This window comes from Leuciscus leuciscus, assembly GCF_965113295.1.
Source record: "Leuciscus leuciscus genome assembly, chromosome: 4".
NCBI classification, from domain to species: domain Eukaryota; kingdom Metazoa; phylum Chordata; class Actinopteri; order Cypriniformes; family Leuciscidae; genus Leuciscus; species Leuciscus leuciscus.
In genome coordinates this window covers 31,925,483-31,937,982 of record NC_138728.1, presented here as the reverse complement: position 1 = coordinate 31,937,982, position 12,500 = coordinate 31,925,483, and the positions used below count along the sequence as shown (strand labels likewise).

Below are 12,500 nucleotides of genomic sequence, written 5' to 3'. Positions count from 1 at the left end.
AACCAACTGAGCTAACCGGCCTCGTTCCGACTGTTTTCATCCCCAATTTCTCCGAAACATCCTGGTTTCCCTAATCAGGCTGAAGAGATTAAAAGCGAAGCCTGAGAACGGGCTCGTCCGGGATTTGAACCCGGGACCTCTCACACCCTAAGCGAGAATCATACCCCTAGACCAACGAGCCAACACGGACGCTGCAGCCTGTCCGCAAACATTTGCGCTTGCGTGGCTTAAAGCGCAATATTTGAATTAAATCTACAACCCAATGGTTGCCAGTGCAGACGGAAGATCTAAAGGTCCCTGGTTCAATCCCGGGTTTAATTAAAGGGATCGCTCCTCGACTTTGTCTTTGAGAGCGATGGACACCTGCTTTCGTTTGGCAAGGGGAATTAGCTCAAATGGTAGAGCGCTCGCTTAGCATGCGAGAGGTAGCGGGATCGATGCCCGCATTCTCCATGTGGTGTAAACTCCCTCGATGAGCTTTTGAGGCTCACTGCTGCCGAAACGTTTTTTTGGGACGAGGGCCTGCGCACATTCCATGCAAAAGCAGGTCCCACCGAGATTTGAACTCGGATCGCTGGATTCAGAGTCCAGAGTGCTTACCATTACACCATGGAACCTCGGCGTGGCTCACCTTTCCCCACCGAGCAGCAGAGAGTTAAGTCATTCAGCCTAGAAGCGCGATAGCAAGGAGCAAGTGAAGCCGTTGCTTTTTAAGCCCATGTTTCCCCGATTCCGACTCGGTTTGAGAGTGCCAATTTCACCGCCACATCAGCATGTTGCGCATCACCTCTGTTTATTCCCTCCCTTCCGCAAAAAAAAGGTTCCACCGAGATTTGAACTCGGATCGCTGGATTCAAAGCCCAGAGTGCTAACCATTACACCATGGAACCAACACCCCCTGAAAGGCAGAAAGCGATGAGCCTATGTGGAATCAGGTAGAAAGGAGGTGGAGTTTGGTCACTGGACCCCCTCGACCAAAAGGCACGGAGACGGTTCCTCTGCCGAAACCCGGGATCGAACCAGGGACCTTTAGATCTTCAGTCTAACGCTCTCCCAACTGAGCTATTTCGGCCAGGTCCAGTGGTGGTTTAGCCAGCGGAGATTTTTTGGAGGCGAGCAGAGCTGAAGGCCTGATTAGCCGAAGGTCCGAGAGAAAAACAGTGGCCAGTACGGGGATCGAACCCGCGACCTTGGCGTTATTAGCACCACGCTCTAACCAACTGAGCTAACCGGCCTCGTTCCGACTGTTTTCATCCCCAATTTCTCCGAAACATCCTGGTTTCCCTAATCAAACTGAGCATGCAACACAACTTATCGTCCAGGCCCTGGTCATCTCTAGGCTTGACTACTGCAATGCCCTTCTGGCTGGACTCCCAGCATGTGCGACCAAACCCCTACAGATGATCCAGAATGCTGCAGCTCGTCTTGTCTTCAACGAGCCCAAGAGGGCCCACGTCACTCCTCTGTTCATCTCTCTGCACTGGCTACCTCTAGCTGCTCGCATCAAGTTCAAGGCACTGACGCTTGCTTACAGAACTATCACAGGCTCAGCTCCCTCCTACTTTCACTCACTCCTACGAGTCTACATCCCTACCAGACACCTACGATCGGTCAACGAGCGACGTCTCGTGGTTCCATCACAGAAAGCCACAAAATCACTTTCCAGAACATTCTCATTTACAGTTCCATGCTGGTGGAACGCTCTCCCCACCCTCATCCGGAATGCAGAATCCCTGACAACATTCAAAAAACAGCTGAAAACCAATCTCTTCCGTGAGCACTTAACCTTATAGAAAAAAATAAAAAAAATAAAAAATAATCCTTTCCCTTTGAAACATCACTTATCAGGCTTAGGCTACTCTGAATAATACCTGAACTTCGTATTTTGAGCACTTCCTGCGTTGTTGTTGCTTTTGCCTCTTTATGATGACTCGCTGAACTTAGTCCTAATTTGTAAGTCGCTTTGGATAAGGGCGTCTGCTAAATGACTAAATGTAAATGTAAATGTAAATGTAATCAGGCTGAAGAGATTAAAAGCGAAGCCTGAGAACGGGCTCGTCCGGGATTTGAACCCGGGACCTCTCGCACCCTAAGCGAGAATCATACCCCTAGACCAACGAGCCAACACGGACGCTGCAGCCTGTCCGCAAACATTTGCGCTTGCGTGGCTTAAAGCGCAATATTTGAATTAAATCTACAACCAAATGGTTGCCAGTGCAGACGGAAGATCTAAAGGTCCCTGGTTCAATCCCGGGTTTAATTAAAGGGATCGCTCCTCGACTTTGTCTTTGAGAGCGATGGACACCTGCTTTCGTTTGGCAAGGGGAATTAGCTCAAATGGTAGAGCGCTCGCTTAGCATGCGAGAGGTAGCGGGATCGATGCCCGCATTCTCCATGTGGTGTAAACTCCCTCGATGAGCTTTTGAGGCTCACTGCTGCCGAAACGTTTTTTTGGGACGAGGGCCTGCGCACATTCCATGCAAAAGCAGGTCCCACCGAGATTTGAACTCGGATCGCTGGATTCAGAGTCCAGAGTGCTTACCATTACACCATGGAACCTCGGCGTGGCTCACCTTTCCCCACCGAGCAGCAGAGAGTTAAGTCATTCAGCCTAGAAGCGCGATAGCAAGGAGCAAGTGAAGCCGTTGCTTTTTAAGCCCATGTTTCCCCGATTCCGACTCGGTTTGATAGTGCCAATTTCACCGCCACATCAGCATGTTGCGCATCACCTCTGTTTATTCCCTCCCTTCCGCAAAAAAAAGGTTCCACCGAGATTTGAACTCGGATCGCTGGATTCAAAGCCCAGAGTGCTAACCATTACACCATGGAACCAACACCCCCTGAAAGGCAGAAAGCGATGAGCCTATGTGGAATCAGGTAGAAAGGAGGTGGAGTTTGGTCACTGGACCCCCTCGACCAAAAGGCACGGAGACGGTTCCTCTGCCGAAACCCGGGATCGAACCAGGGACCTTTAGATCTTCAGTCTAACGCTCTCCCAACTGAGCTATTTCGGCCAGGTCCAGTGGTGGTTTAGCCAGCGGAGATTTTTTGGAGGCGAGCAGAGCTGAAGGCCTGATTAGCCGAAGGTCCGAGAGAAAAACAGTGGCCAGTACGGGGATCGAACCCGCGACCTTGGCGTTATTAGCACCACGCTCTAACCAACTGAGCTAACCGGCCTCGTTCCGACTGTTTTCATCCCCAATTTCTCCGAAACATCCTGGTTTCCCTAATCAGGCTGAAGAGATTAAAAGCGAAGCCTGAGAACGGGCTCGTCCGGGATTTGAACCCGGGACCTCTCGCACCCTAAGCGAGAATCATACCCCTAGACCAACGAGCCAACACGGACGCTGCAGCCTGTCCGCAAACATTTGCGCTTGCGTGGCTTAAAGCGCAATATTTGAATTAAATCTACAACCAAATGGTTGCCAGTGCAGACGGAAGATCTAAAGGTCCCTGGTTCAATCCCGGGTTTAATTAAAGGGATCGCTCCTCGACTTTGTCTTTGAGAGCGATGGACACCTGCTTTTGTTTGGCAAGGGGAATTAGCTCAAATGGTAGAGCGCTCGCTTAGCATGCGAGAGGTAGCGGGATCGATGCCCGCATTCTCCATGTGGTGTAAACTCCCTCGATGAGCTTTTGAGGCTCACTGCTGCCGAAACGTTTTTTTGGGACGAGGGCCTGCGCACATTCCATGCAAAAGCAGGTCCCACCGAGATTTGAACTCGGATCGCTGGATTCAGAGTCCAGAGTGCTTACCATTACACCATGGAACCTCGGCGTGGCTCACCTTTCCCCACCGAGCAGCAGAGAGTTAAGTCATTCAGCCTAGAAGCGCGATAGCAAGGAGCAAGTGAAGCCGTTGCTTTTTAAGCCCATGTTTCCCCGATTCCGACTCGGTTTGAGAGTGCCAATTTCACCGCCACATCAGCATGTTGCGCATCACCTCTGTTTATTCCCTCCCTTCCGCAAAAAAAAGGTTCCACCGAGATTTGAACTCGGATCGCTGGATTCAAAGCCCAGAGTGCTAACCATTACACCATGGAACCAACACCCCCTGAAAGGCAGAAAGCGATGAGCCTATGTGGAATCAGGTAGAAAGGAGGTGGAGTTTGGTCACTGGACCCCCTCGACCAAAAGGCACGGAGACGGTTCCTCTGCCGAAACCCGGGATCGAACCAGGGACCTTTAGATCTTCAGTCTAACGCTCTCCCAACTCCGCCAAAGCTGGGGAACATTAGTCTGTATAAGAAGGGGAAGAAGGGGAAGAAGGGGAAGAAGGGGGGAGAAAAAAAGAAAAAAAAAGTGAGGAAGTCATAGGTTCGAATCCACACCGTCACATAAAATATTTGATTTTATCGATTGTTTAGTTTCTAAGTTTGATTTAAAAAGTAGTGTGTGTATTTGATTTTTATCGATTGTTTCATTTCTAAGTTTAATTTTTCTTTTTGAAGTAAACCATTTGAATTCATTATAAAATTTCATCCATAATACTAAGATAGTCATTTTTGTCCAAATGCATTTAAGGTAATCATTTATTATGACAGTAGGGGCAAAATAACCCCCTTATTACTGCATTCACACTATATTGTAATATATTCAGAGTTAAAAGGAACAGCTACTTGACACTGAATGCAACTGAACACTGATTTTTATTACATGCAATAAAACAAATAAATACAACACACCAGTCTTCATAGAGAAACAGATTTATTAACTATATACATATTAGAAAAATGTGGAAAAGTACTAAATTCACCATATGGAACAACAAAAGAACACAAACATAAAAATAAGCATTTATGAACTATATAAAATATAAGTATATAAAAATATATGTATGTGCACTGTACTTATATATAATAGTTTATTGTTGTTTAATATTTATTATATATTTCAATATGTATTATAGTGTAATTATACATACTCACATATACATATTACAAATATTTTTGTATTTTATTCAATATTGTTTTCATAATAATAATAATACAAGATTAAAAAAAAAGTGCACAGTATAATACTTTAAAATGAAATATGGCTGGAAGATTAAAAAAAAAAACCCAGAGCTGAGCCAACCAAGAGAGCAAAATGAATAAATCACACAGACACACAAGTGTTATTTTCTCATATTCTGTAACCACTGCTCCTTGGTAATTGTCTCTTTATTTGGGCAAAATATTTTGCCTTTGTACTGGCTATGGCCAGTTTCTTGTGTACGAAATTGGCCACACTTTCTGCACGTATTTGCATTTACAGTACGATTGTACGACCGTTTGGTTGGGGTGGCTGTGACATTTGCAGGTGGGTCAGAGGAAATTGCTCCAGGGTTAATGGTGGAAAATGGGCCTGGGCAGGGCAACAGTACCATCTGAGACACAACAGGGGCAGTGGGTGTGTCAGGAACCAATGATTGTGGTGCTGTCGGCCTGGGATAAATTGTCCTTAGCTGGCTGAACGTGGCTGAACGCTGAGGGTGCAAGGCTGATGGCTCAAATGAAAATGCTGTGGCAGATGTACAGGTAGCTGAGGGCTGGATCTTTCTAAACTTTGTCTTTGCCTGTCCAGCTGTGTCTTGTGGCATCTGGTAGCTATGCAACTGGTGGCTATATTGTGGAGGCACAACAGGCTGCACTTGTGCTGGAGGCAGAGCATCCAATGCCACTGGACGTGCCTCAGGAAGATCCAGCCCTTGCAACAGCACTGAGACCTCCTGACCCTTTAAACGTTCATTGTGCCATGTTGTAAGGGTCCTCTGATTTACCTCAACTAGCTGAAGGGTTGTTTCGCTCATCACCGTTCCATTGCTCAGGATTAGCTGCCGAATTCTTCTGTAATCGTGAAGAATTAGATCCCATCTTGACAGAGATTGTGTCCTCTGTTTTTTGGGGCTTCGGTGGATGTTACACAACCTTATGAAAATCATTTCAACAAGGCGACAACAATTAGGCCACTGTGCTGGAGAGCCGCTAGAACCCAAAACACATCTCTTTGTGCTGTCGACACCAGGAGTAAAGACAGCTTTCTTTTTAGGGGACCTAAAACGTCCTGTAAGTAGCCTGTCTTGATGACGAGCAGCATACATCACCCTGTCTTTGTCAAATTGGTCCAGGTTCTGCCACAAACCCACAATGGTCGCAACTTGTTGGTTGGTAAGTGTGAGGCTCGCCTGTGTGCGCAGCTCCACCAGACACTCCGCCAACTCATCCACCCGGTCCATTCCAGGAATGCAGTGCTTGTCAACAACCTGGAAAAATATAACTGTTGGTTAGATAATTACATGCTGTTAAGTGAGTTTGTGGATTTTCTGCTTAAGGGCGAATGAATAAATGAGAAACAATTGGTCTAGAAAAGACAATTTTACCATTGCTGAGGGCAGTGGTGCAGCTGGTGGAGTCTGGACACCGGGCACTGGTGGAGCCTGGAAACAGGGCAGTGGTGCAGCTGGTGGAGCCTGGACACAGGGCACTGGTGGAGCCTGGAAACAGGGCAGTGGTGCAGCTGGTGGAGCCTGGAAACAGGGCAGTGGTGCAGCTGGTGGAGCCTGGACACCGGGCACTGGTGGAGCCTGGAAACAGGGCAGTGGTGCAGCTGGTGGAGCCTGGACACAGGGCACTGGTGGAGCCTGGAAACAGGGCAGTGGTGCAGCTGGTGGAGCCTGGAAACAGGGCAGTGGTGCAGCTGGTGGAGCCTGGAAACAGGGCAGTGGTGCAGCTGGTGGAGCCTGGACACAGGGCAGTGGTGCAGCTGATGGAGTCTGGACACCGGGCAGTGGTGCAGCTGATGGAGTCTGGACACCGGGCACTGGTGGAGCCTGGAAACAGGGCAGTGGTGCAGCAGGTGGGACTGGTGGACCTATAAGGAATGAGTCATCTAATGCCACAAGATTTGTCACTGTGGCTTCCTCTCCCAACAAATCAATGAAACCCTCATCCTCTTCCCCTTGCTCCTCCACATCTATCTCCTCCAGCAACTGAGAGGTCCTATCGGAGGTAGGGCACATGTCCTCCAAGGGCTGACTATTCTGCCTCAACAAATATTGCACTCCAATGAGCTCCCCTGAGGAAATATTTGTAACAGGAAACATTTTTAAAGGAAATTAATCAGAAAGGTTTATTAAAATGCAGTAAATCTTTTTGTTGTCAGCTTGTGCATGAACAAAAAATCTGTAATTCAGAGGGCATCATAAAAAAACAGGGTTACTCTATATTCTAGTATGAATTTTATTTTCTGCCCTGACACCTAGGACACAGAATCCAGTGTACAAAAATTCTGGTAGTATTATTTTTCTCTGATCTGTCAAAAATTACATCATTTTTGTCCAGAAACACTTGTAATTTTACCAAAAACATTGTGAACTGCATTTATCAAAATATATTTACCTGTGTATACTGCAGGTGGAGTGAAGCTAGGGACCAATTTCCTGCCATACAACTTGTTGTAGTTCTCATTGACAGAGTAAACCAGCTCCCCTGTGTAAGTACGCAGGGTTGAACTTCCACCTGCAACAGCAGCAGCAGCCCGGTCCTGATTCCAGCGTAACAAACCTTCCAGGAGGTAAATCTGGAAGTTCAGGCTGTTTGCGCTGTTCCCTAGAAAAATAAATAGAAAGCCAAACATTGTTTTAAGAAACTGCAAAAGAGAAAATATTATCTGTTAACTGCAAATATCTAAATAAACAGGAATTAGTGGCAAGATGTGGTATAATTTGTCATGACAAACCTGGAATAAATCTGTTTAGGTGGCAGTGAAATGATTCCAGGGATGTGGAGCCTCTGGCACACCTATACGTTTTTAGAACCATCCCACCCTTGTTTATGGTTCCAGTTTCCGTGTAGAGTGGCATATCTGGAGGGTCCTGGATACAGGTGACGTGCCGTCTCTGGACATGCCAGATGTGCTGCATCCTCACACTGTCAAGGAGAGGAACACCAAGGGCATCATTCCCCTTGCCACCCATGAGCTCTCTGATGAGGATATCAAGGAGGCGGATAGTGGTTTCCTCTCCTCGTGTTCTCCTCCTGCAGTGTTGGGCCAGCTCATCTTTGCTTATATGACGGTCAAGCTCTGCCGCTGTCATTGCAGGCCAGCCCTGTTGGGTGAGTTGCTCCCTCTTGGCCCTTCTCAGCAGAGTGAGATCCCCTGCGTCCCACTCAAAAATACAGGACGACAACCTACCCATAAAAGTAGGGTACAACTGGTGAGCATCAGTGGTGCACCCTACTGCCAAACGTCGCATAAAATGCCAAATGTCTAGGCGAACAATGACATCGGGCCAGCTGCTGAACCGTCTCTTCAGTTTAGTCTCTCCCACTTCCTTGCAACAGTCACAGTCCACATACAGGATAGTGGGAGGATCAACACCAGCTCTCTGGTACCTCTCCATAAGCCCTGCAGCCATGAGGTCTAACCCAGCCCCTTCATTCGCAGTCAGGACACTCATCAGCACCTGACCTACCTCATTGCCTACTGAGGTAAGCCACTGTGCTGTGCCTTTTGCAGGCCCACTCAACTTCTTGGTGATCTAAAAGAAACAATAAACATAGCAAATAATACAACATACATCCAAATCAGTAACATTGAAAAATAAAGCTATTTTGGTCTAACAATTCATTATAGAAAGGGGTACAGTCATTAAAGCAGCTCCTCTAACCTTCTTAGTTGAATCCATTTTTAAAATTGATCCATACGTGGATGTGATGCTGGCCTTGATGTGATCGAGCCTGTTGAGGATGTCCTGACTGTATACAGTGAGGAGCCATTTGTAGCTGGGTACTGGAGCAAGTGGTGGTGGTTCCTGGAAGTGCAGTGGCTGCAGGCCAGGCTTATCTAAAAAGGCCACACACTCTGATGTGTACCGAGCCACACGTTTTAACCACTCCTCACTGTGGTTCTCCCTCAGCTGGCCGATGATCCTCACTGGGCCATTCCCCATGCCCCTCTCACGCAACAAGCGAATAACTCGAATGTCACAGGCATACCTTGGAAAAAAGTATTTATTCAAATATCTTATTATCAGGTATCTAATTATTGTAGGAAGTATTTATCAAAAAAGGTAGCATATGAGCAACATGACTGCAAAATATTTACTTGCGTGTGAGGATGATCCTGAATTCAGATCGATGGGCCAGGTCCAACTGCTGCAGCACAGCATGACTCCAGGACAGGTAGCTGGTTCTACATCTGGTACAGATCAGGGTCTCTGTCACCAGGTTGTAGTATCTGTCAATATCTAACACCTGTCGTACTCTCCTGTGCAGACCACCACCACACAGCTGATGCCTGGCACAGGCAGGATTAGTACACTGGAGCCGCACCTTCCATAGCCTATATGGCATCCAGAGCAAGAGCCGCTGTGAAAAAAATCTATCAGGTGCTGGAGCTTGGTGGTACAACAGGGCTGGTGGTGGGGGGTGATACCACAGCTGCAGGTTTTCACGCAGCTCCAGCTTACCCTTTGCACCAACCCTAAAAAGTGCTTCCGACACCCACTTCTGGTCCTGCTGTGGCATTGTCTGTGGCCACAGTAGTGGGAGATCCGCAGGGTCTTCTGGCTGAGATGAGACCTGCTGATATTATCAAAAACATTGGTTTAAATAAAAGTTAAGAGAGCATTAAATAAAAGGCATGTTTATATTTTGAATGACATCTTACTGTGCTCCTCACAACAGCAAACTCAGAATTAATCGACGGTGTTGCTGTTTCTTTGGTGTGTTGTGATCTCTGAGCTGGAGGAAGGAAGAAGGAAGAGGAGGACTTGATGACAGGCCGATGAGGTTTGGGGGATAGAGGAGGACGAGCAGGACGACGAGGATCAGAGGGTGGGCATGAAGCTGCAGCTGAACTGGAGTGCTCTAATGTCTGTGGAGTCAAACGTTATGATTAATCTATAAAGGGGATTGGATTTTTTATGAAATAAAATGATGTAGTGTCATGATAAAAGAAGTCATGATGTCTTTCATATTAACCTGAGAGGTTTTCCTCTGGATGCTTAAATTGGGTTTCACTGCTGCCACATGTGAGCCTCCAAACCTTGACTTTTCAAACTGAAAGGAAAATGTTAGGAAAAATATAGGAAAATGTTGAGATGTTTCAATGTCTGCAGTGATACCTGCAATCGTAAGGTCTGCTCACCATTGACAATGTCAGCTTAGCTTTCTTTGCAGGATGTGACACATCACTGATGGAGGGTGTGCTTTGTGCAGGGGTGCTCTGTGATGCATCCACTGTGACTGGTGGATGAACCTGTGATACATGCATTAAGATATACCACACACATAATATTATACAGTCCTCCTAATGCCTCATTTTAGATATGAAGACACATTGATATTGCAAACACATCTATCTAGTTATGCAACTTGAACTAGGCTAATTGAAGTTACCTTGTGAAATCCACAAATACACTTCTGAGCTTCCTTCAGAAGGGTGGTCTGCCCCCTCATTTGCAGAGGGCATTTTTCTATCTGTGAACATAAAGTGTAGCTATGACACTGTAGTCCATGTTATCTCAAAACAGTCATCTTAATTATATCAATATTACATTGTATTTACATTGTAAATAATTACTTATCCATACACATAAATAAAAATAGCACAATGTATTATCATAAGAGTTTATTAGTTCACCCATGAATCTAGCTACATAATTTACCTTCTGATACAACTCATGCCATCTTTTTTGTCGGGGAGAAGGTCTATTCCCCTCCCTCGATGGCCAAACTCCTGTTCGGGCAAAACTCTCCAGACGCGCAAGCCAGTCAGCATCGCTCATGCCTTTGTGTGACTTAGTTGAAGCCATGTCGTTGCCTGAAACAATACAGAGCATGTTACACTAACTGCCATTGTAGCCCGGCAACACGGCATTAACCCTCCTGTTGTGTTCATTTCATGTTAGCTAGTTTTGTGTTCCTGGTCCAAAATGACCACCACATTATAGCAGTTTATAAATCCAAAATAATACATACTGTATATCATCACCTAATGTTGTGATAGATCTTTTTATCAACTTAAGTTTTTGTAAACATTAGCCTACAAGTTTTTAACTTCTATTTGCTATTTATGGCCTGTATGCCTCATTGACCTGGGCTCATATAACTTGTTTTGGAGTAAAAAGTATAATGTATGGATATAACAAATACTCAGATTAAACATTGTGTTATTTCAACTGTGTACATCTGATAAATGGGCATGTGCCTGAATTTATTTTTATACATGTATTATATTCTCAGTCATTCAAATGACCACAGGTTAAACAAAACACCCAAAAGTTAAACATTATTCAAATTTATTTTGTGTGTTCAGATAATCAATTAAGTACAATGAGATTTATTGTACATTGATTTATCCATGTCCCAAGAAGTAACATACACTATCAGATATGCACTATCAGATATGCTATCTTACTATACTACAACGTTAATCCTGTCAATAAATAAATAAATTAACGTTACTGACAAAAATAAGTTAGGTATAAGTTAGGTAACGTTCAAAAAATAAGGTTTGCTTGCTAAAACTATTAACATTACAAATAGAGCTGCGGCAATTAACTTATACCCTATTATTTACACAATGACAGTTAACGTTAATTTACCTGATCATTTGAGGTAATCGTAAGGTAAGAAAACGTAAGCCATTTCATTAACAATAAATACAATAACTGTAAATAACATACCTGAGCAGCTTGCGGAATACAAATAACAGCGGAGATTGTGCTACGTGCGGTGATTGGTCTATGAAAAAATGGACCTTGCCATTTCATTGGACTGGCAAAAATAGAGAGAATATGAGCGGAGATTGGATGAAATTTGCTCAAAGATGGACTATGTGCGGTGATTGGTCTATGAAAAATGGACCTTGCCATTTCATTGGACGGGCAAAAATGGAGCTCGTAACGTAATTGGTTTTTAAAAGAAGGAACTCGTCATTGTATTGGATAGATTTTACAGACTTTTGGTTGTCAGGTACCGCCATTTCGGCCAGGTCCAGTGGTGGTTTAGCCAGCGGAGATTTTTTGGAGGCGAGCAGAGCTGAAGGCCTGATTAGCCGAAGGTCCGAGAGAAAAACAGTGGCCAGTACGGGGATCGAACCCGCGACCTTGGCGTTATTAGCACCACGCTCTAACCAACTGAGCTAACCGGCCTCGTTCCGACTGTTTTCATCCCCAATTTCTCCGAAACATCCTGGTTTCCCTAATCAGGCTGAAGAGATTAAAAGCGAAGCCTGAGAACGGGCTCGTCCGGGATTTGAACCCGGGACCTCTCACACCCTAAGCGAGAATCATACCCCTAGACCAACGAGCCAACACGGACGCTGCAGCCTGTCCGCAAACATTTGCGCTTGCGTGGCTTAAAGCGCAATATTTGAATTAAATCTACAACCCAATGGTTGCCAGTGCAGACGGAAGATCTAAAGGTCCCTGGTTCAATCCCGGGTTTAATTAAAGGGATCGCTCCTCGACTTTGTCTTTGAGAGCGATGGACACCTGCTTTCGTTTGGCAAGG

At 45.6% G+C, this 12,500-nt stretch overlaps 1 protein-coding gene across 1 annotated transcript; it reads right to left on the bottom strand.

Annotated features, from left to right (window-relative positions):
• Positions 1-4,998: 4,998 nt before the first annotated feature.
• LOC309497247 (uncharacterized protein) lies at positions 4,999-10,502 on the bottom strand. The gene is made up of 11 exons (XM_082167477.1): positions 10,383-10,502; positions 10,132-10,242; positions 9,966-10,043; positions 9,652-9,858; positions 9,088-9,563; positions 8,651-8,978; positions 7,720-8,521; positions 7,380-7,589; positions 6,467-7,056; positions 6,362-6,418; positions 4,999-6,244 (listed from the first exon to the last, which is right to left on the bottom strand). Exons 1-11 carry the CDS (start codon positions 10,440-10,442, stop codon positions 5,117-5,119), a joined length of 4,047 nt encoding a protein of 1,348 aa, XP_082023603.1. The 5' UTR covers positions 10,443-10,502; the 3' UTR covers positions 4,999-5,116.
• Positions 10,503-12,500: the final 1,998 nt, after the last annotated feature.